Source organism: Sinocyclocheilus grahami, unplaced genomic scaffold, assembly GCF_001515645.1.
Source record: "Sinocyclocheilus grahami isolate Dianchi unplaced genomic scaffold, SAMN03320097.WGS_v1.1 scaffold74.1, whole genome shotgun sequence".
Taxonomy (NCBI): Eukaryota; Metazoa; Chordata; class Actinopteri; order Cypriniformes; family Cyprinidae; genus Sinocyclocheilus; species Sinocyclocheilus grahami.
In genome coordinates this window covers 769,080-794,450 of record NW_015505253.1, presented here as the reverse complement: position 1 = coordinate 794,450, position 25,371 = coordinate 769,080, and the positions used below count along the sequence as shown (strand labels likewise).

Genomic DNA, 25,371 nt, shown 5'->3' with positions numbered 1-25,371 from the left:
CTGTACAGCCATTAACACAGAGGGAAAAAACAGTTCTGGTCCACATAAAATTAACATGCTGTGTAAGTACTGAATATTATGTGATTGATCCTTTGTTAAATAATTTTAACATGGAAAAAAAATTACACACATCTGCTGATGTTCATTAATGCTGATTACCCCAAACATAGTAAGTTTGTTTTTATTTCCAAAATATATTTATTTGCATTTGTTTAAAATACAGAATACATTAAAATAAAATAAAAAAAACACATACATATGTAAGAGAACCTTATAGAACATCAAAATCCGAAGGGAAAAAAACATCTCAACTATACCTTCCCGTACACCACCATTCACAGGCATCCATTTTACCATTTAACTGTTACCTTTTCTGAGTTATTATTTTGGTACAGAAATCACATTATGTCGTGGAGATACCCAATACAAAAGAGATGAGTGTTATATATCAGTCATCCCCCGTTGTCAAGTCCTCTTGGATACAATAGTGTAAAAATGGAGTCCAAATATTGTAGAAGTCTTTAAGTTTCCCTTTAACTGCATAAATCAACTTCTCCATGGCGAGGCTGTTAGTGCTTTCTTTAATCCAACAGATAGAGGATCGGGCCTTGTATCTCCTTCCATTTTAAAGCAATAGCCCGCTTAGCCTGAAGCCAACTAAAGTCAATTAGTTTTCGTTTATTGGTGTTCACCACAAAATTTACTGGATATATATGAAAAAGAATTTGGGATCACGAGGAACATTTTCTCCAATCAATTTACCAATCATAACAACAATATTCTTCCTAAATGTTTGAATCGCAATACACTCCCCCACATACAATGGCAAAGGGTTCCAATTTCTTGTTTACATTTTAAACAACTGTCAGGAATATTTGCATTAAACGTATGTAATTTAACCAGAGTAATATATGTCCGCATGAGCCATTTATATTGCAGCAATCTGCATCTAGTATTGACACTATATGTTTGGGCAAACAAACAAGAATCCATCCATTCATCTTTAGAAATATCTTCCTGAAGGTAATTTTCCCATGCAGTTAAATAAGACATCGAACTCTCTTTTGAACCCTCTAAAAGTTTATTATAAAAAATGATAGATTGTCTTTATCCCTTAAATGTTTTAAAGTATGATCTTCTATAGTTGACAAAGAAGCCTCTAAATAAGTTTCAGAGTGTATAAAACTTCTTATTTGTAGATATTTGAAGAAGTGGTTCTGAGGAATATCATATTCTCTCCTCAATTGGTGGAATTAGATCATTATACCATCCTTATATACATCTTTTACTTGTTTTGCTCCCTTGTACATCCAATTTTTAAACTCCCCATCATTTTTGCACAAATGTTGTATTAGTGTTACATGAGTGTTACAAAGAATGTAGCTGGAAGAGGAAGAGGACTTGACTGAATGAGATACAAGAATTTAGTTAGAATTAACATCATTATAATATTGATACGTCCAATCGATTGGCAAAGCATTCCATCTCTCGAGCGAATCTATTACTTTTTTTTTTTATTAATGGGTCATAATTAATTGAAATGATCTCTTTTATATTTTGAATCTTAATTCCTAAATATGTAAAACCTTCCTGAGAATTGAAAAAATTGCCTGTTGTTCATAGAGATTCTCAACATAGTAAAAGTTAACCTGATTCTAGTCAGCATTTGTGGCTAAATGCTGATTAACACAAAACGTACTGTTTGTTCATCCTTTTCTCGCATACGGTTCTGAAGATGACATTCGTGTAAAGTACGAAGAGATCCGAAGAGATGACGAGTACATATCCTAGCCTAACGGAAGTATACTTTGGGCTTTACAGTTCAAATAATATGCATTATTAATACATTAAGTTTTAACATTACATTTATATTCATACATCAACTGTATCAGAATGTGGCATGAACTTCAGACAAATGTAAAAATAACTTAGCAAAAATGTTTTGTCAATCAGATCCTCCATATAACGTAAACGTGGTCACTAAATCCTCAGTGAAGGAGAATGACTCTGTGGAACTGACCTGCTCCAGTAACAGCAATCCTCCTGCAAACAGCTTCCAGTGGTTCAGCTCAAATGGGAAGAGGTTAGCAGAGAACCCCACTTACAAACTGGAGAGAGTATCTCGACATACTGAGGCCATTTCCTGTACAGCCATTAACACAGAGGGAAAAAACAGTTCTGGTCCACAGAAACTTAATATACTTTGTAAGTATGAGTGAAAGGCCTCGGTTCAACAGTTTAAAATGGTATTATTAGTGAAAGAAGATCATTGGTAATGATTTATATGATATCTGTCTGTCTAGATCCTCCTGAGATTAAAAGTGAATCTTCTTGCCAGTCTAAGATTTTGTCGGCGTGTGTCTGTATTGTGGACTCCAACCCTCCCAGTGAAGTCAAGTGGTTTGGTCCAGATTCCTCGAAAGCCTCCTCCAGCACCAGCATTAAACAAAATGAGTCTCTTACCATATTCACCTTACAGGGTTGGCTGGGTTTCCCTGAGATTATCCAGTGTTTTGCCAATAACAGTCTGGGGAGCTCTTCCATAACTTTGGAAGCACCTCAAAATGGTAAGACTTCATATTCGGTCTTTTAAAAACACTATATTTGTTTTAATGCAATCTTTATTGTTTGGTTGTTTTTTTAACAGGCATAATATACATTGCTGTTGCATCAGCTGTTGCAGTTGTTTTAGTCTGAATTGGTGTGTGTGTTGTGAGAAGACGCTGGTAAGGATCTCTCTCGTAAGCTACACATCACTTTCTCATTTAGTGTGTCTTGTTATTCCATCTGTCTTGTTCCTCCTTTATTTCAGTGGTAAGAGAGCTGCACAACAACCTGTAATGAAGAATGAACAGACTCAAATGAAGACAACCCAAAAAAAGTCTGATTTAGAAAAGTATATATTACCAGTAATAGTTTTGGAATCATTAATTTGTATAATGTTTTTGAAATAAGTCTCTTTTAAAAATGAATTTTCAGCATCATTACCGCAGTCTTTAGTGTCACGTGATTCTTCAGAAATCATTCTAATATGTTGATTTGCATAATTTGCAAAATAAATTAATACTTTTATTCAGCAAGGGTGCTTTAAAGTGTTGAAAAGTCATTGTGTTACGGGCTATTTCTATTTCAAATAAATGCTATTCTTTGAAACGGTCTGTTCATCAAAGAATCTTGAAAAAAATGCACCATGGATTCCAAATATATATTAAAATAAGCAGCACAACTGTTTTCAGAATTGATGATAGTAAGAAATGTTTCAGCAAATCAGCATTTTAGAATGATTTCTGAAGGATCATGTGACACTGAAGACTGCAGTAATGGCTGCTGAAAAGTCCTTGCCATTATGGGAATAAATTAATTACATTTTAAAATATATTGAAAAATAGAAAATAGTTGTAATGGTGTTTTAGAATATTACTGTTTTTACTGTATTTTTGATCAAATTCAGCTTTGGTGAGCAGAAAGGTCTCATGTCATAAAACAACATTAAAACAAACTTTTGACTGTAGTGTATAATATAATGTTTGTTACATAACTATATAACAAAACATGTACTAATGATTTGTACTGTATCTATCATTTTATGAAAAGCAGTAAAGAGGAAGAGGGCAGCGATGGAGACATTTACACAAACTGCCCAGACAGTCAAGTTTATGACAACTGGGGGGTGAGTACAACTTTCTCACTGTTCTTGGAGGTGTTGCTTTTCGATGTGAGTGTTGTTTGTGTTATTTACAATAAAAATGTACTTAATGAAAACTCTGCACACCAGATAGCTATTAATATAGCACATTGAAGAGAAAAGCTAAACTGACTATAAAACAACACTGCATGTGACTTAACATTTATAATTAAAAGTGATAGTATTTACTGAACTGAATGTACTTTCCTTGAGATGTCTGTAACATATTTTGCTTTTTTAATTAGTGTGATAAGAGACCGTCATCTGACAGAGCATTGGAAGATGAAGCTGTCTACGCTAACATGTGAAGAAAAGGACACATGCCATCCTTCTTGAAATGATAGATACAGAGAAAGAACAAAGAGGCTAACAAATGTTTGTTGACTTTTGTAGATCTGATTATTCATTGAAAATGTTCAGAGGCAAAACTGTCTTGCAACTGAAAACAAAAGCACTTGTTTGAATATCATATATGTGAACTCTTTTTACATTTAATGTATAAAGACAAAGTATGTTTATATATTATGTATAGGGCAATTGAGTTTAAATATATCACTCTAAGTCATCAAATAGAAATAATATAAGTATTACAGTAAAATATGTTGTAAACATGACCAGAGGTCGACTTACTAACTGCTCTCTCTCTCTCTCTCTCTTCATAGTTTGGAGTTTGATGTTGTTATAAAGACATATTACCTTGTTTTTTGGATCACAATAAATAAATGCATACATAGACAACGTGTCCTTTTAATGGCAGTAAACTGACAATCTTTTAAAATAATGATTCAGCCACGTCATTCCAAGTGTTTTGAAGGCATGCATAGTGTTTGCCAAGAAACAAACCGAAAATGTAATCTATTATTTAGTGAACATTTTCTGTCAGTGCACTCCTGTAGGCTACATTCATGCAAGCCAGTGTTGGGCAAGTTACTTTGAAAATGTAATCAAATTACTGATTACTCCTTCTAAAAGTAATCACGTTACTGTTCTGATTACTTTATTTCAAAAGTAATTAGTAATTAGTTACGTTACTTTTTTCTCCATTAAATTTATGACATCCCAGCATATACGTTCCTGATAATTATTTGTTAATGAAGCATCAACATTCACAGAACACTGTTATTTTTAACTAAAGCAAGCGGCTTCTGCGTGCATGGTGTGGCATGGCAGAATGCCAGCAAAGAGTGCTGCATTTATAATCTCTAAAAGACATCTCAATTCATCGCAATCTCACAAATCTCTGTTATAACACAAAAAATATATGCATAATGAATCTTTCATAATGTCTACAATTCGTGTGTTATAATGAGAGCACGCAAATATCAGCACTGCATTGCTCAACGCCGCAAACACGTGTTATTGCCTAAATAGAAACTCTGCATACGCTTACACCTGTTAATCGTTTATATTTTATATTAGTTCATGTTGCTTTTTTGCAATAGATGAATAACAATTTATTTGTTTTAGATATTTCTATTTTGCGGAAGTCCTGTATAGAGTCTTCGGCTTGTAACTATACTCGAATTACTATTTTGAAAATTATAACGCGTTAAATCACTCCGTTACTAAAAAAGTAATCAAATTACAGTAACGCATTACTAAGTAATGTGTTACTGCCCAACACTGATGCAAGAGCACTGTTGTGGCTATAATGGATACATACGGCTGGAAAATAACAATAAATTAAATTTGCCACCTATTAGATTGTGCTTTTATTACACCTACCCCAACCCTAACCTTACAATATTGCAAATACAGTAATTCATTGTCGTTCATATTGACAAAAATGGCGCAATATTTATGTGTGCATGCCCAGTAGACAATCTGGCCGTAGCTGTATGCAATTTGTGCCAAAGCAAATCATTTTGAGGAAAATTAAAGGGGTCATATGATGCTGCTAAAAATAACATTATTTTGTGTATTTGGTGTAATGAAATGTGTTTATGTGGTTTAAAGTTAAAAAAACACATTATTCAGCCACACCTACCTAAAACGGCTCTTTCTAAAACGCCCCCACATATCTACCTCACTATGTGGGAAGATTGAAATCGCATCATATGACCCCTTTAAGATTAAAATCATGACATGAAACACAGGCCCTATAAGCCTCAAAAGTATGTGTATACTCAATTAAACACCGGTCTGACCATCGGCTTGGCATTGGTGTAGCGACGGCGGTCTGACCACGTCAAGCCGCTACATTTCTGCCGCCTAAAAACGCTGGTGGGGTGCCAGGTTATTGTTTGCTGGGTCTGAAGAAAATCTATGTTGTGAGAACAAATATAGGCTAAATTTTTCTTTGTGTTTATAATTGAATGCTTTAATTTGCAACCAATTTAATAATTTAAAACTAAACACTTAATCATTTTGTTATTTATAATCACTTTGTTAAAGAATTCTTTGGCATGGTTCCAGAATCAAAACACTGGGGGTGCTACTGATATTAGTGACTTTGACGTACCATATCTTTGTACAATCATCTGCAAGTTTCGAGAGTGAATCCTGCATTATTTATATACAGATGTTCATTATAATCAATGAAGCTCTCTACTGTACACTAAACAACCAATCTATTATGTACATCGTATCTACGCTTTGTTTGTTACAATGAGAGAATTCATTACTCAACATTGAACAAAAACTCAGGTTTTCTGACACGTAGCGGGTTCTAACTGAAACACCTCTGACTGACCATTGCATTTAAGAAATCAGCAGGTATGTCTGTGATTGGCTACATTGCTCAACGCTGCAAAAACACGTTAAAAAGACACCACTGAACCTCTCCAGAATGCAAACGCAAACATAAATAAAATGTTTCGCCTATGAAATGTGACCTGCTGATTCTCCATGGCCCTACTCGGCTGCTTAACTCCTCCGCTGAATATGAATTTAATGCTAAAAATGGCACAATAATAACTGGAGAACAAGTTAATACTGCATATTTAAAGGACGTGTTTGAAAGAATATGCCTGGTGTAACTCATGATGAATGGTTTTGGTTATGCTAATTTTTGTGGTTCACTGAAAAATCTCAAACTAAAAATCTTCTGCGAGACACTGGCCTACAGTATAAACAATACATTGTACATTCCAAATAAATATTAGTAAACATTTATTTATAAAAAGTTTAGTTCATTAAATACACTCTTGAGCTAAGGTTTTTTAGATTTTTAGCAAGTAATAAAGCACTAAATTTCCCCAGTTTATCTCAGTTTAGGTTAGTAGACGCCATGGAAATGGTTGAATAAGACATTCTCTGAAAACTCTTCAAATGCAATCACATCAGCCAGTCAAAACAGAGCTTATTGAATCAATGGCAGATCAAATAGCTGCTATCAATGGTTGTGAGTATAATGCTTCATCACTGACCAGCTGATAGATCAGAGGATCCATTGTGCTCTGTAATCCTATTCTTCATTTAATTTCCACAATCCAATCAGATAACAGACACCACTAATACAAAGCTGTTTACATCACTCACTCAGCGCTGAAACAGGATGTTTAGTATGGAGTACTCAGCACTATATAAATCCAAAAACCGATTGCAAACCAAATGAGACATCCATTCACAATCATCTCAGGTAAAGACAGTGAATACTTTTGCTTATTTATTTTTGCATGTAATGAGTATGGTTTATGTATGTTCATATTTTATAATTACTGTGCAAGAACTCCTTGCTGTGCAAGAAATCCTTTTATTGTTTTTCTTTTCTTTTTTCCAGAGCATCACATTTCACAACATGGGCAATGGAACATCTAGGCCTCTGACCCAGGACTCAAGAAAAAATATTAGGAGAAATGAAAAGCCCACTGAGGATGACCCAAAGGAAAAAGTTCCTTTTGCAGACGCCTTACGGAAAGACAAACATTCAAAAGTACTGTCCAAGAAAGACTACAGTATGGCAAAACTAAATCTTGCAAGAGGCAATCGCATCCGTTACTGCCATCTATCATCAGCACTGGAGTCTAAGCAGGAACAATTTTCAGTGCAGAATTGGGAAATGTGCAATCCTGCCTTTGTAGAGGAGAAAAATCCACAAAGTTGACAGACCAGTTAATATACTGACCCCAAGTGGAAAATGTCAGGACCTCTTAAAACTTCTTGAAAATTGAGGTGGATTGGATTTGTAACAGTCTGTTTTGGAAATATTCTGAAAACTGTTTCATTTAAATATTTAAATAATTTTTGAGTAGTTCCTGCTTGTCTTTAAAAAGGACCCTCCCCTCATTCATTGTCAGTGGAAGCCATTTGATAAATAATAATCTGTACCCTATTTCTGAAAACATGTCCAAATCAGCATTTCAAATATGCATTTGCTGTATCTGAACAATAGCTATCTTCGGATAAATAATCTCCAACACTATTGTGATTTAAAATTGATCTTAAATTTTCAAAGATGAGGTATGTTTTGGTGGATTTTTAAATAAAAATTTCAACTTGAAACAAATTGGTATCTTGTTTTCTAATACACACAGAATTCAGCCATTAAGTGTTACAAATACAATATAGGGACACTTTTAAGTAAGGGATAATTGACAATGGGTTAGTGATGTGCACTATTTTCTAAGAATTCAACAGACCGATCCTAAGTCAATTATTCCGCTTATACTAGCCTACGTCTTAAAGACGCGGCGCTCATGTGCGAGGCGCTGCAAAAGATGCGAGACCCGTCATGCACGTTCGTCAAGTAAAAATAAAGATAATGCAGATAATAAATAAACAGCAAAGTTAAATATTGTAAGATTTTGCAGGCCCCATTTCAACATCGCCTTTTTACAGTACCTCAAACAGCAGAGATAGTAGAGATGGTGACAGACAGACACAGGTCAAAGTAGCTCCTCAGTTACAAATGAACCTCACAAAGTTTGTTTTAAAAGTCCAGATGTTCAGCCATTACACAATGACATACAGAGAAGTCACAAGATATCATTTCTAATCCACATCCTGTTCAAATGAAGACAGAGGTTAAGTTCAAGCCCACACAGCGGTCACAGTCACATCAATAGTGATGCACACTGACCAAAAAAATAAACAAATAAAAAACACATCGGCTTTGACTTCTGTTTTCTCAAATACATGGCCTCAGTTTTTGCTTCAGAATAGGCTACTCGTTGTGTTTGTTTCATGGTGTGTTACTGAATCTCTGATTAGTGAGCTCCTCTACTACTATTGCTCATACAGTGTTTTATCAAACCCTTTTCGGTGTGTAATAAAAATAAAACTGGGAAATACCTTGCATTTACACAGAAGGCTATACTAGCACCTGTAGAAAAACCCCAAAATACCATACAGCAATGCATTAAAAACCACTCACATCTTAAAGGTGTCATGAACTGAGAAATCTATTTTCCCTTGATCTTTCGACCAGAGGTGGAAAGAGTGTGCGAAAATATTCTACTCAAGTAAAAGTACCATTACATTAATGGAATTTTACTTAAGTACAAGTAAAAGTACCAGTCTAAAAATCTACTCAAGTAAAAGTGAAAAAGTAGCTCGTTTAAAATTTACTCAGAGTAAAAAATTACATAGTTACATTATAACAGTGGGAGGGAGGCAAAAATTGGATAGGCCAAGGGTGTCAAACTCAGTTCCTGGAGGGCCACAGCCCTGCACAGTTTAGATATAACCCTAATTAAACACATCTGATCTAGCTAATCTAATCATTTAGACTTATTTGAAAACTATATGGTATGTGTGTTGGAGCAGGGTTGGACCTAAACTCTGCAGGGCTGCGGCCCTCCAGGAACAGTTGGAGTTTGACACCCCTGGGATAGGCCTATACATCTAAAACTAGTAGTTTTTAATTAAAGGAATCAGTTATTTAGAATAATAAGACATTTGGGCTGTTACCAGGCAAATTAAATCAGTATCAACAAAATTAATCTTTGCAATGCAGAGGAAACACAGAAGCTTCAACTGAAGTGGCATTTAGATGTATTTACATACTGTTTAATGCAGGACATGAATGCATTTAACCTGCAGTTACAAATGCAGAAAGAATGTTTTGATATATAAGACATAAAGTGTTGAATACTCATTTGAAATAAATACAAAAGTAAAAAACAAAAAGATACTTTAAATGAGAAATTAAAACCGCCAGTAGGTGTCAGCAAGTCACTGTTAATAAGTGAGTCATTCCGATTGAACCGAATCATTCAAACGGTTGATTCATTCAGGAACGAAACACTGTCATTACTCAGAGGTGCAAAATTGTGCTATGGTGGCTGTGTTTGGAATTATTTTTGTTGTCGAAATAGAGCAAAAACAGGTAATATGGTGTCTAAAACACAAGTCTCTTAATTAACTTCTTGTTTATTGAACTGTTGTAAAAAAATTAATCTATATGTAATCATGCTGATTTTTGGAGGAAGAAATGGCACTCTTTGTGTGATATTGATTTACTATATGAAATGATATAAATGTATACATTTTCTGCCCCTATATCTTCAATTCTGTGATCATTCGAAATGCATTTTAACAGACTGAATCACGCAGTGAAAGAACACACTCTAAATATGCGCGCGCACTAACGTTACTCTATCTACTAGACTTCACGGCACTCTGTAAGAGTGTTTTGTTTGTTTTTTGGCAAAATACTGATAGTGTCAAATCTCACATCACTAAAACAACAATTACGATGTTATCGCAGGCGATATATATCACACACTCTGCACCACTGTCGTGCGACAAAAGACCACCCCTGCAGAAAATCGTCAATGCCTACTTTATTATGCTTACATTATTGCTTTTTTAGCCCTGCCCACTAAATCGTGCATGTATTGGCGAGCGTTGTTGTGTCGCGTCACATCGGTAATCCATTTCCCTTTCATGTCAGAATAAGCGTGAGCGCTTGGAGTATGTCAGAAATAGAACGGGACAACAGTTTACTGTGGGGTATTTGTTGTGCCATTCTGTGCCACAGAATTACTGATTATAATGGGTTCTGCCGTATTTACTCATGGTGCACCACACGCGTCCAGTGTATTTTGACGAATGTGGGTAACCAAACAGTTGCTGGTCCCCATTGACTTCCATAGTATGGAAATAAATATGGAATCAATGAGGACCAGAAACTGTTTGGTTACCCACATTCTTCAAAATATGTGGGTATATTTTGAAGAATGTGTTCTTCATATTATATTTTGAAGAAATATGTTCTTTTATGATCAGCAGAAGAAAGAAATCCATGCAGTTTTGGAACAACTTGAAGATTTATGGGTGAACTATATCACTTCAGGGAGTTTTGTGTGGGAAAACACCATCTCACATCTTACTGTCATATGTTTTCCCTGGTATTTTTCTTTGAACCGGTGGATGTCAAAGGTTAACAGCACTATTACCAACATTTATTGAAACATGATCTGTTTGAAAAGTTACTTTTCTGTGCCTACAGTGCAATTTTAAAATCACCTGTATGTGAAAATGTGTATATAGCAAATACTGTATAGTCTCTAAATTGTTTCGATTGTTCTCTTGCACAAAGCAGTGGGCATAGCAGAAACTTTTCTTAGTAAGTAAAAGTAACTAAACACTGAGTACATGTTTTAACGTATAATGAAATATACGGTAGAAATTTACAAAGAAAAGTATTGATCATCATACATGTTCAGTGTGAGTATTAGTTCGGTTCTGGTTTTTTAGGTTGTGTACTATAATAAGATGGAACAGCTTTCGGTGACTTCCTGTGTGAAATCTAAACAGGATATTGTTCTGGCTGTGCAAATGCTATTTGAGGTAAAAGTATGGTTTCATTTTAATTCTTTACAGAAAATATTGCCAAATTATTAAACATAGTGGAAGTTTAATACTGAAAATAATTTAGTTATTTATTTTTGTGTGTATACAGTGGGTACGGAAAGTATTCAGACCCCTTTAGATTTTTCACTCTTTGTTATATTGCAGCCATTTGCTAAAATCATTTAAGTTAATTTTTTTTCCTCATTAATGTACACACAGCACCCCATATTGACAGAAAAACACAGAATTGTTGACATTTATGCAGATTTATTAAAAAAGAAAAACTGAAATATCACATGGTCCTAAGTATTCAGACCCTTTGCTCAGTATTTAGTAGAAGCACCCTTTTGAACTAATACAGCCATGAGTCTTTTTGGGAAAGAGGCAACAAGTTTTTCACACCTGGATTTAGGCCAGTCTTTCAGAAGCCTTTGAAATAGGAAGTGACCAAATTATCACAAGCATCAGGTTCAGCCAGATATAGGGGGAAGGAAGCTCTTGGATATTTAGCGCACAAGTCTTCTTCTGATGAACGCAGGCACAGTTTGAGGACAGAACAGTAAGTTACTAATTTATATTTTTTTCTACACAGTGACTATTTAAACTCCTTATTAAATAACTAATGCATTGCAAATGTCGCACTGCACGTGCTCCATTAACAGTGAAAAATGAAACTATGTTCTTTCATTCAAAAAAAAGTACTTAGTTGTTACTGGTAAATGAAGCGCTGTAAATGATGACAACATGTATTCCCAGGTGCTGAACTTTGATGCTGAGATGGTTTTCTGGAGCTTTTTACTGTCACTCTTTCTCTGGCTCAGAGGTTAGTAAAATGTAACTAGCTAAAATGGTTACCATGTATGACAGCTGTTTTAAATTGTAAATAATCAATGTTTAGTCGTTTTGGAGTAAATTTTACACACACATACATACAAAAAGTCTTTAACAATCAGTTAATTTTTTTCTGCTCTTAGGCCATGCAGTATTAAAAATAAAGTAAAATGAGTCATTCCTCACACAAAGGAATTACAGTGTACTTCCTGACATCTATGGGGAAGAAACTATTAAAAGTACTGAGATGAGTGTCTTGGAAAAGTATTTAGACCCATGCTAACAAAAGGATAACTGTTAGACAATGTTTCATTATGATGTACTGTCACTGGTATAACATTAAAATTGGCATTTGTACGATTAGATAAAATATTTTAATTGGTCACTAAATTGTCAAGAAAAAAATAAAATAATTTTGATTTATTCTTCTTTCAGTGTCATCTGCTAATGCTGGGGAATGGAGCGCTAAAATGCCAGAATCAGTGGTGGGTTTGTCTGGATCATGTGTGCTGATTCCCTGTACGTTCAGCTACCCTGCAAATGAAAAAACATACACAGAATTTACAGGAATTTGGTACAAAGGAAATGAAAAATCAACAGTATACCATACAGACACCTCAAAAATCATCGACTCATTCAAAGGTCGCACTCTCATTGGTGATTTGCGCAAAAATGACTGTTCTTTGAAAATCAGCTCTCTGAGCAGCAGTGATGCTGGGCCATTCATGTTCCGGATTGAGATTAAAGATCTGAACAAGTACACGTATAAAAAGAAAGAAGAAATAGTTTCTATAACAGTGAAAGGTAAAGGTCCTCTCTGTATTAAAATGACCAGAACACAACCTGATGATTAAAGTTATCCAGATGTCATCAATATGATTTTTTGTGTAATACCTAAATCAATATTTTAATGAACTTGTCAAGCATAATGGAAAAAAATGATGGAAAAAAACATTTGATATTGTGTCAACAATGTGTGTGTCTTCACCAGAAACACCAGAGAATCCTACCGTCTCTGTGGAAGAGGAAGTGACATCAGGGAAACCGGTGACTGCTACCTGTGCCGTGTCTCATTCCTGTCCGTCAGACCTGCCTCGTGTCTCCTGGAGCCATGATGGCTCACATTCAAGTCCATCACAGCCACAAAATCATGGTCAATGGAAGCTTACATCTTACAGCCTGACCTTCACTCCTTCTAGAGAAGACCACAATAAACGCCTCAGCTGCTCTGCAGAGTTTAAAGGGAAGACAGTGACAGGCTACAAAACACTCAAAGTTAAATGTAAGCCCATTATATGAGTGTAAGACAAATGATCAGATGCTAATTCATATCTTTTCTTCTTAGCTGTTAATGGTTTTAGGACTGTGATTTGCAACCTTTTTTACACTTTTAAAACGTTTGCAGAGGCCCCCTAGTTGAAAACCTTATTCGAAAACTTAAGTTTGAATAAAAAGCTTATATTTCAGTTTTTCATGATTGCTAAAACACTATAACCAGGCTTTTGAATTAAAATTTCAAAACCATAACATAATTTTCTTTTAAACAGCACACCCATTTCCCTAAACTATAAACACTATTCCCCTGTTTTGACACATGAGTCAGATTTGGTGAACTGTTACTGCAAAACTCTACACACATTTCTCAGTGCTTACACCATGTGGTTATTCACAAAGCACTAGCATTCAATATTGTTCACTCAAGTCAGCACAGTTTGAGCTCAATTAGCACGCAATTACCCAAACGGAAAATCTAGAAGTCAACATTTATCACACACCAATCAGAACCTTCGACGGAGAGATAAAAGGGCCAATATCAGCTCATTCATGTGCGAAACAATGGATCCAGAGAGACGTGAAGGAAGAGGTTGAGGACACCAGAGAGGAGGAGGAGGGAGTGGAGGAAGAAATGAAGGAAGAGTAGGAGGTGGAGGAGTAGTACGGAGAGGGAGAGGAGAAAGAGGTTTTCAAACATCTTTATGTCTGCATACTATCCCTTTCTAAACCCCACACTCTTAAAAATAAAGGTGCTTCAAAAGGTTCTTTAAGCGATGCCATAGAAGAACCATTTTTAGTTCCACAAAGAACCATTCAGTCAAAGGTTCTTTAAAGAACCATCTCTTTCTTACCTTTTTATAAAACCCTTTGTGAAACAGAAAGGTTCTTCAGATGTTAAAGGTTCTTTATGGAACCCTTTAGACAAAAAGGTTCTTCTATGGCATCGTGAAGCACCTTTATTTTTAAGTGTATAGAGGAGGTTTTTTTTGGCATGGCGGTGAAAAGTATATGACCAAGACCCTTACATCCGTGTTCACCTCCTCCAGACCATGAGAGAAGCCTGCCTGGATATTTCAGTTGATGTCGATGCCAGGGATGGATCAGGCATGCAAGGATATTTCACCCCCGCTGCCTGGCCAGGGCCAGTATAGCCTGTGATGTTGTCGAGGTTCTTTGGCCTGTCCCAGACAAAAAAGACAGGTTGCTGGGGCAGAATACAGTAATTATTTTATATTATTATGCATACATTTGTTGTGCTCATCATGTGAAAAGTTTTTTTGGGGGAGAACCACAAGCAACATAACTTATTACTGGTTTTTGAAGTATTGTTTTGAATTTATCTCATCAGTGTGTAAGACTGTGTTGTATGTGTGTGTGTGTGTGTGTGTGTGTTGTTGAGGGTTTGTGTGTCATGTCTGAGAGCAAAGTTTGGTTTTTCAGCAATATTGAGTTTTTTTTGAGTGGAGAGCTTCATTTTGACCTGAAGTTTGGGGAATTGTGTTAGAAGTTATGGATTTGTGTTTTGAGTTTCGCAAAAAAGAGGCATAATATCAAGAAATGTGTTTTAGCAATCGAGAAAAACTGTATGTTTGACCTGAATTGAGAGTTAGACTGATCAGACCATTGACATAATACATAGCATTTTATCAACATTTTGTCTCAATCAGATCCTCCATATAATGTAAACGTGGTCACTAAATCCTCAGTGAAGGAGAATGACTCTGTGGAACTGACCTGCTCCAGTAACAGCAATCCTCCTGCAAACAGCTTCCAGTGGTTCAGCTCAAATGGGAAGAGGTTAGCAGAGAACCCCACTTACAAACTGGAGAGAGTATCTCGACATACTGAGGCCATTTCCTGTACAGCCATTAACACAGAGGGAAAAAACAGTTCTGGTCCACAGAAAATTAACGTGCTGTGTAAGTACCAAGTATTATGTGTGACTGAACCATTCTTGATTAGAGAAAGTATTTTTAACATGGACAAAATGAAACATGCCACCTTTAAATTGAAAGAAATATTCCAGGATTAGCTGATTAGTTAAGTTGAAGTCGATTCAAGTCAGCAACTCTGAGTTACTGTGAGACAATTACAATAATTACAATGGAAGCGCAATCCGTAAACGTTAAAATACTCAATGTTTTAGTGGTCTGCACTCCCACTGGCCCCGACGAGTGCACAGGAAATGGTAAAAAGAACTGAAAAATAAAACGTACTTAAATATGTTTTTAATGAAAGTAATGTCATTGTGTGATTCATCTACTAAGCAACAACAACAAAAAAGTTTACATAGGCAGTTATGAATATTCTCAAAGTTTTTCACTTCCTTATAGGTGCATTGACCTTGCATCTTGTTTTAAGTTTTTTTTTAAACCTGGAATATTTATTTAAGGTGTGTCCATTGCAGCATTTTAATCACTGAAAGGCTGCTACAATCGTAAAAAAACTTAAGGTCCTTTATTGGCATCTATGGTTTTATGAAGAACCTTTAACATAATTGGTACCTTTGAACTGAATGTTTGTCATTGTATCAACATTTTGTCTCAATCAGATCCTCCATATAATGTAAACGTGGTCACTAAATCCTCAGTGAAGGAGAATGACTCTGTGGAACTGACCTGCTCCAGTAACAGCAATCCTCCTGCAAACAGCTTCCAGTGGTTCAGCTCAAATGGGAAGAGGTTAGCAGAGAACCCCACTTACAAACTGGAGAGAGTATCTCGACATACTGAGGCCATTTCCTGTACAGCCATTAACACAGAGGGAAAAAACAGTTCTGGTCCACAGAAACTTAATATATTGTGTAAGGCATCGGTTCAACAGTTTAAACTGGTATTTTTAGTGAAAGAAGATAATTGTTTATAATGTATGATATCTGTCTGTCTAGATCCTCCTGAGATTAAAAGTGAATCTTCTTGCCAGTCTAAGATTTTGACGGCGTGTGTCTGTATTGTGGACTCCAACCCTCCCAGTGAAGTCAAGTGGTTTGGTCCAGATTCCTCGAAAGCCTCCTCCAGCACCAGCATTAAACAAAATGAGTCTCTTACCATATTCACCTTACAGGGTTGGCTGGGTTTCCCTGAGACTATCCAGTGCATTGCCAATAACAGTCTGGGAAGCTCTTTCATAACTTTGGAAGCACCTCAAAATGGTGAGACTTCATCTTTTAAACACTCTATCATTGTTTTATTGCATAATAATAATAGCATATAATTCATAAAAATATTTGTTTCTTTTCACAGGCATAATAATATACATTGCTGTTGCATCAGCTGTTGTAGTTGTTTTAGCCTGCATTTTAGTGTATGTTGTGGCAAGACGCTGGTAAGGATCTCTCATTCCTCATTCACTGACTCACTCAATCAATGGGTCTTGTTACTCCTTTGTTTCCTGACAACTTTAAAATCCCTCTTTTTTTCAGTGGGAAGAGAGCTGCACAACTACGTGTAATAAAGAATGAGCAGAATGAAATGAAGATAACCCAAAACAAGTCTGATTTAGAAAAGTATATATATATATATATATATATATTATAAACTTATATACACTACAAGTCAAAATTTTAGAATCATTAATGTTTTTTTAATTACTGATTTAAAAAAAATATTTCAAAAGTTTGGGGTAACATCATCTTTTTTAAAGAAATTAAAACTTTTTTCAGCACGGATGGGATGCACTAAATTGTGTAAACATGACATATTCCAAATGTCACAAAAGATTTAAAATAAATGTTATTATTTTAAACTGTCTATTCATAAAAGTAAAATGTATTACGGTTTCCAAAAAAGTAGCATAACTGTTTTCAACATTGATAATAATAAGAAATGTTTCTGGAGCAGTGAACAAGTATATCAAATTGATTTTTGAAGGATAATGTGGCACTGAAGACTGGAGTAATGATGCTGAAAATTCAGATTTGCATCACAGAAATAAATCACATTTTAAAATATATTAAAATAGAAACTATTTACCTTAAATTCTAATAATATTTTAGAATATTACTGTTTTTACTGTATTGTTTTGCTTTGGTGAGCAGAAAAGGCTCATATTAAAAAACAGGACATCTTAATGATTTCAAACTTTTGACTGTAGTGTATAATGTAATATTTGTTACATAACTATATATCAGAACTTTTACTAATTATTTGTATCGTTCGTTTTATGAAAAGCAGTAAAGAAGAGAAAGGCAGTGATGGGGATATTTACACAAATTGCCCGGAAGGTCGTGTTTATGACAACTGGGGGGTAAGTACGACTTTGCGCCATCAGTGCAAACTTTTTACTCTTTCACAACTATTAAATGAATAGTAGCGCATCAGTTCTTTAGATTTTTTTGGGAGGTTGATTTTCGTGGTGTGAGTTTAATGTGTTGTTTGTGTTATGTATGTAAAAAAAAAAATTAGCTTGATAGAGCCTGGTTGCACTTTATTTAAAGGGGTGGTTGATTGTGGTTTCACTTTTTTTTTTTTTACTTTAGTTAGTGTGTAATGTTGCTGTTTGAGCATAAACAATATCTGCAAAATCAACAGGCCATGTTGTGCTGCTTTAGAGAAGAGTTGCTGCCATGCTGTCAAAACTAGGGGTGCACAGAAAAATGTATCCTGATTCTAATGGATTCACATGTTTCAAAGTCAATGTTCTAAAGCAGCGGTTCTTAAACCTGTTCACACGCATCTCTCTCTCTCGCTCGCTCTCTCGCTCTCTCACACACACACACACACACACACACTCTCATTCAGATCATCAGCCTGTCAGCTCCATCAAAGAACTGTGTTCCAGTTATACACTTTATGTGTATAGACAGACAGATATTTTTCACAAAACTATGAGAAGTGTTAAACATGGTTTCCGTGGTAGCGAGCGATACTTGTTCACACCAAGAACGATAACTATAAAGATAATGATAAAGATATAGTTGTACAAAAATGCTACAACACAATCATGTATTCTGCTGTGTTACAGCTTTAATCAGGATAAAACCGTATATATTAAAAGTAGTAGCATTTACAAATAACAGTGTATCTAAAAGTATGAGACAATAACAAAGAAACATACCATTCTGAAACGTCCTGTAAGAGTAGTGGTGGAAAGAGTACTAAGAAATTGAACTTAAGTAAAAGTATTGCTACTTAAGGAATAATTTACTTGAGTACAAGTAAAAGTACTGAAAAATAATATTACTCAATTAAGAGTAAAACAGTATCTCAAGTATACTCAAGTTACAAAGTACTTTAGTAATATTTTTCTACTTTTACCCAAAATGAGACGATGTGAGCATTATGGAGCAGGGTTAACCCTAATCCTAACACCCATGTACTGTAATGTCTGTTTCAAAAGTGAGACCTAGGATCCCATATATGGATAAATGCATCAGATATCACTACAGCTGAATAACATGCATAGAGATGCTTTGACTGATGAAACGTGGAAGACAATAAACACGCAATTGCAATGCAATGCTAATTGGCATAGCTTGTATCACAGTATAGAATTTTATTTTTTTTTAAATGTCTGTCTCACTGTAATAAGTAGCAAAATGGAACCACAGAAGCTAACTGTTTCAAACACGACTGATGTTATATAGTGATTTTGGAGCAAAACATGATATTAGTCTCATAAATTGTCATGTTTGACGCTATGTTAAGCAAGCATACTACCTATCCCTGTTGCCAGGAGCAATTGTTTTATAACTAATTTTGAAAAGTACATTCACGTATAAGATTATGTGGTTATTTTTAAGAAGGGCAGCAGATAAAACAGCCTGTGAGTAGTCTTGACTTGAATGGCTTAAAATCATATTGAAAGTGTAGTTTGTTATAATAACAAAGGTGGACTCCAGGCACATTTTCGGTAGGACAAAAAAAGGAGCATTTTATTTAACATGTTAACCCATACCTTGGCTTGAGAATCCAAAATCTATTCCAATTCTGGAATAGAATGCTTTAGGTGAGGAATAGTCTACTTGTTATAAAATTTTAATTTCGATTCCTCTTATCGATTCCTTTGTGCGCAATTCTAATATGACTCTAAACCATTCAAGCACAAGAAGACTCGTGCACTGTTTTCTGTACTGCACACACAGGGGCATAGCCATCATTTCAGAAATGAGGGGGACAGAAATGTAAAAAACAAACAAACAAAAAAAACCTTTTGACTTTTGTCTAATTGATAGGCTTTATTTTTTCTTATGTCTTTTAATTGGCTAAGAAATCAAATACACTGCTGGACGATAACCAATCATTTGTATTCTAAAATATTTTTTCTGTATTTTCCTAATGACAATTTTAGGATTGGTTTATACAAACACATAATAAGGCAGAATAGTTTCTATACTGTAATACATTTTATGTCAATTAGCACTGCATTATTAATATACTATTTATTACGTGGAAAGGACCTGAAATTACCTTTTTTTTTAAGCTACAGCAATAGCGGGATGCCTTGGTCCATATTAGGGATTTCCTGCACGTCACAAGTTATTACTTCTACTAGGCCGTTTTGAACTTTCTGCGTGAGATCGCCCTCCGGCTTCGAGTATGAATGAAACATGCACTGCATGAGAGTGTTTAGCGCTCTGTAATGTTCACCTCGTCTCGTTTTGGATATGAATAAATCGTCCGGTCATACACAGACTATCTTGTTTCTTTGCCCATGTGCACACACACGCACACAGAAAAAGTTATTTAAAATGCATTTGATTAACAGATAAATCATGGCTGATCTATCAGCCAGATGCACGTAAAAATGCATGCGCTCTTATTTCAATGTTGTTGTTAATGTTGAGGTATATTTTAGCTTCGTACATTTAGTTTAACTGCACTGTTAAAGATGGCGATTTTTACCATTCAACTGAACTGTGTGCATGTATTTTAGACACATTGTTCTTTGCTCCATCCATGCAATAATTCTATCAACCGAGTTTTCTGTTTACTTAGTACTGCTGTGTGCTCTGGCAATATCAACGGTATGACTCATTTCAGGAGCTGACAAAATTACGATTTAAAATCAGAGCATAGCTCACATTCACTTAAAGGGGTCCTATTATGCTCTTTTACAAAGTCTTGATTTTGTTTTGGGGGTGTACTAGAACATGCTCTCATGCTTGGTGGTTCGAAAAACACATTATTTTTCACATAATTTACATTATTAAAATACCTTTCTCCCCAGGCTGGCACAAATGGCTCGATTAGTTCCGGCTTTGATGAAGGTCCGCCTTCCGAAAAACAAAATGTGTTGTGATTGGTTAGCTGTCCCAGTGCGTTGTGATTGGTGAACAGCTTAGACAGTGTTTCAGTACTGCCACGTCCCCTTGCTCCGTCTTTCAACAAAAGCTTTTGGCGAATATGGCACTTCTCACTCGTGATGTGGAAGCTGTCCTCAGTAAAATGTGCAGCACACAATAGCAAATTGGGGTTATAATGCTCAGGAACAGAGTTAAAAAGTAAATTGCAACCACTGATTCCTGACATCATCCGCTTTTTGGGCACGGAGGTGAAAAAAACAGCGTTTCATGCACTCGCGCACCGGACGAGAAGCGCAGCGTCGCGCCACATCTTTAAAATTAAAATACATTATTTTCTATGAGTGTAGGCACACCAGCGGCGCCGTTCTGCGTCTTACACACAGTGTCCATTGCTCCCTACTCCCTGAGCAGTGGAAATCTGTTGAAGTTTACTTCACTTCGGAATATTCGCCTGCAGCGTCTTCACACTCAAACAAAACTTACTAGAGAAGCGTGAAGTGGGACATAATATACCTCTGTAAATAAATACAATTTAAATTCATGTCTCGCACACTTAAATGCCCTTTGTATGGAACATATACGCTCCCTTCAAACTGGAATCATGGAGGAATATCCGGTAATGTCCACTTCGCAGGGCACTTACAGTCAAATATAACAAATGTATGAAGCAATAAGAGAAACATACAAAATGTGCAGAGCGCGGGTACGCGAGGACTGGAATTGAGAACCGCTGTTCTAGACATGCCAAAAATTTGACGCTACAGCACAGCAGCTCTTCTTTGTTCCCTCCCATAGGTTCACTTCGATGCTGCGATGACGTCATCGCTTTGGGAACACCTTCGGTGTGACGAATGTCTGAAGCTCTTATACCATCACGCCAATTCATTGGCCAAATAGCGCTTAGCACTGCCCCCAAAGCGCACGCAGGTGAGCTATATAGCGTACTGCGCGCTATTTTCATCAGATTTTATTTCCTTCAGGAAGCGAATCATCTGTCGCCCGTAGGAAAGCAAAAAAAAAGAAGGTCGTGTTCTTAGCTATTTCTCAAAAAGAGCAGTTTACTCCTCTTCAGCGGACACGATGAGCTACAGGAGATGCATTGAGCCATGTGACAGGTTCATCGCAGGAGGAGACACTCATGATAGGTGCGTGCAATGTTTGGGCCTACAGCATGCCCAAGCGGCGCTTAGCGGCCTTTCTGATTGTCGACACTGTGATAGCCTACGGCTAAAAGCACTGCACTCGAGGTTCGCGGCATTCTCAAATAAAGTAGGCCTCGCGTCTAACCCCCGCTATCCCATTTCTGCGGTTGCCGAGGCACCGCACGAGACGGTCGCTTGGGGTGACGCATGCGAGCTGAGGCGTTTAGAGGGCGAGTCAACGGAATTTTCTCCTTTTCTCTCGCTCTCTCCGGGCCATGTGCAAGCGCTCGAAGAGCGCTACGGGGATCCCGTGGTCTTCGTTATTGACAATTTGCGGCCTACCCCGGAAGCTCGCGATGCGATGTCTTTCGGTTGTATACCGTATGATGAAGACGTGCTGTCCACAGCAGCCTCCGATAGGTGAGCTATATAGCGTACTGCGCGCTATTTTCATCAGATTTTATTTCCTTCAGGAAGCGAATCATCTGTCGCCCGTAGGAAAGCAAAAAAAAAGAAGGTCGTGTTCTTAGCTATTTCTCAAAAAGAGCAGTTTACTCCTCTTCAGCGGACACGATGAGCTACAGGAGATGCATTGAGCCATGTGACAGGTTCATCGCAGGAGGAGACACTCATGATAGGTGCGTGCAATGTTTGGGCCTACAGCATGCCCAAGCGGCGCTTAGCGGCCTTTCTGATTGTCGACACTGTGATAGCCTACGGCTAAAAGCACTGCACTCGAGGTTCGCGGCATTCTCAAATAAAGTAGGCCTCGCGTCTAACCCCCGCTATCCCATTTCTGCGGTTGCCGAGGCACCGCACGAGACGGTCGCTTGGGGTGACGCATGCGAGCTGAGGCGTTTAGAGGGCGAGTCAACGGAATTTTCTCCTTTTCTCTCGCTCTCTCCGGGCCATGTGCAAGCGCTCGAAGAGCGCTACGGGGATCCCGTGGTCTTCGTCAATGACAATTTGCAACCTACCCCGGAAGCTCACGATGCGATGTCTTTCGTTTGTATGCCGTATGATGAAGACGTGCTGTCCACAGCAGCCTCCGATTCGGAGGATTTATTGGGCGAACTGTGCAGTTCTCTCCCTCCGAGTGGACAGGAGAAACGCACCTCCCCGTCTTACAGTGAACTATTAGATGTTGTAACGCGCGCTGTGGATAAGCTGGGGTTAGAGTGGGATAGTGAGCCGGCGCAAACTCAGTCCCAGTCGAAACTGGATGATCGATTTTCTCCAGCCGCACTCCGTCTCAGCCCCGTAGGCCTCTCCAGTGGGCAGGTCCATGGCAGGGTTAGTGTCAGCTGAGCGCCATCTTTGGCTTACTCTCACTGACTTTAAGGAGAAGGACAGAACTTTTCTCCTGGAAACCCCCATTTCGAGTGATGGTCTGTGATGAACTGACCGAAGGGGTTACCCCCGCCACTCTTAAAATGTACGTGGCGGCCATATCGGCAGGGCATGCACTCGTAAGAGGTGCTTCGGTTGGTCGTCACACCCTGGTGTCACGTTTTATGCAGGGTTCGAGACGGCTTAGGCCTTTCCGCCCAGCCCGAGTTCCTTCTTGGGACTTATCGAGAAGTTACTGACCCTTAAGAGGGTAGGGGACCTGCAGGTTCTCTCCATTAGTCCTTCATGTATGGACTGGTAAAAGTCTTTTTGCGACCTAGGCCTGATTATGTTCCGAAGGTCGCTTCAACTCCGTTTCGCTTTCAGCAAGTGGTCCTGGAGGCTTTTTCCCCAGCCGAGAAGGGGTCAGTTGCCCTGAATCTCTGTCCGTTTAGGGCACTTAGGACCTACGTTGACCGCACGGCTCAGTGGCGTAGATCTGATCAGTTGTTCGTTTTATCACAAAGCCCGGAAAACAAACGCTGTAGTCCAAACGAGCCGTTTGCTGTAGTTCTTGAAAAGGGATTTTTAAAAAACTAAATATCTCCCTTTGGAGTGGACTTTGAGATTTGTAACTTTCTAGATCTTTTTAATGCCCAAACATACACACTACACACTGACTAAAATTAAAAAATTTAAAAAGCATAATAGGACCCCTTTAAATACTGAAACGTTAATGATGCTGATTCAAAACGACAATGCCGGTGATTGACAGTCAAAACAAAGCGCGGTTTGAACGCCCCGCCCCCGCAGCTGAACTGGAAGTTTTGACTGGTTTTTTACCCGAATCAGACCTGTCTGTTATTTCCTGAAGCGCAGGGTTCCACCCCAAGAGTTTGAAAAGTGCCCGTCAAACGCTCGGTTTCTCCATCGGCGCCTCCTTTTGTCTTTTTTTTTGTACTTTTGGTGAAAAATAAATGTAGCGAAGTTGAATACTTTAGTTTTATTTTACTCTAGTAAAAGTACCACAATTTAAATATACTCAAGAAAGTAGAAAACATTTAAAAATGTACCCAAGTACTGGAACGAAAGTATTTGTAGTTACTTTCCACCTCTATGTAAGAGCCGTGCTTGCACAGGATCTGCGCGATCCTCTTCACTAATATTCTCGGTTTAGAAAAAAACAACAAACTGGGCCAGCTAACCAATCTGAGCCCATTGAGTATTGCTCGGGGAGGGGCTTCATAAAACCAGGAAATGATCAGAACATCGGAGAAGGGACAGGTGTTGTTTTTTTTTTAAATGAAGCATTAACACATGTTAGACTGCACCCTATAAACACAATCAAGCCTAGAAAGAAAAAAAAACGGTCAACCACCCCTTTTAACAGAACATGTGCTTACCTGTAGTGTACTTGTCTAATAAAGTACTGGATAATAAGGTAACCACATGGGTTAGGTTTAGGGATAGGTTCAGGGTTAGTATTTATTTATTACCCACTTATTCTAATTACTAAAACAAGTACATAGTATGTACATGTGGAACAGGACAGGGTAAAAAAGTGCTACTTTGAAACTTCGCACATCAGCTAGCTGTGGTTTCACTGTTTTTTTTCTAGGATTGATTGTGTTTATGGGGTGCAATCTAACATGTGTTAATGCTTCGTTTTTTTTTTAAATGCATTATTTTTCACATAATTTACCTTTATTCCACACCGCTCTGTCCCTTCTCTGAAAAACGCACTGATCATTTCCTTCTTTTATGAAGCCCCGCCCTCAGAAATAGGCGATGGGCTCTGATTGGTTAGCTAGCCCAGGGTTGTGATTGGTTAAACCACCTCTAGTGCCGTCTAAACGTCCCGCCTCTTACTTCATTGACATGTGCTCCGGTTGTATTGTAAACAGCATCGTTAATATCTCTTATCAGTTTGAGCCCGGTTGAGAAGTAGAGGATATTATTGAAGAGGATCAGGCAGAACCTGTGCAAGCACGGCTTTTAATGGTAGGCCTATGTTTGTTTGTTTTTTGTTGTTGTCTCATACTTTTAGATACGCTGTTATTTGTAAATGCTACTGCTTATGTTAGCTTTTAATATACTGTTTTATCCTGATTAAAGCTTTAATACAGTAC

General features: G+C 37.3%; 1 protein-coding gene and 1 pseudogene across 1 annotated transcript; both read left to right on the top strand.

Moving 5' to 3' along the window:
• Positions 1-4,214, top strand: part of LOC107585773 (B-cell receptor CD22-like) — a 28,301-nt pseudogene extending 24,087 nt beyond the window's left edge.
• A 7,943-nt stretch (positions 4,215-12,157) lies between these two features.
• Positions 12,158-17,064, top strand: LOC107585772 (myelin-associated glycoprotein). Its single transcript, XM_016272923.1, has 8 exons — positions 12,158-12,245; positions 12,689-13,057; positions 13,245-13,535; positions 15,196-15,447; positions 16,080-16,331; positions 16,416-16,679; positions 16,771-16,852; positions 16,950-17,064. The coding sequence occupies exons 1-8, from the start codon at positions 12,167-12,169 to the stop codon at positions 17,062-17,064; spliced, it is 1,704 nt and encodes a 567-aa protein (XP_016128409.1). The 5' UTR covers positions 12,158-12,166.
• The last annotated feature ends 8,307 nt before the right edge of the window (positions 17,065-25,371 follow it).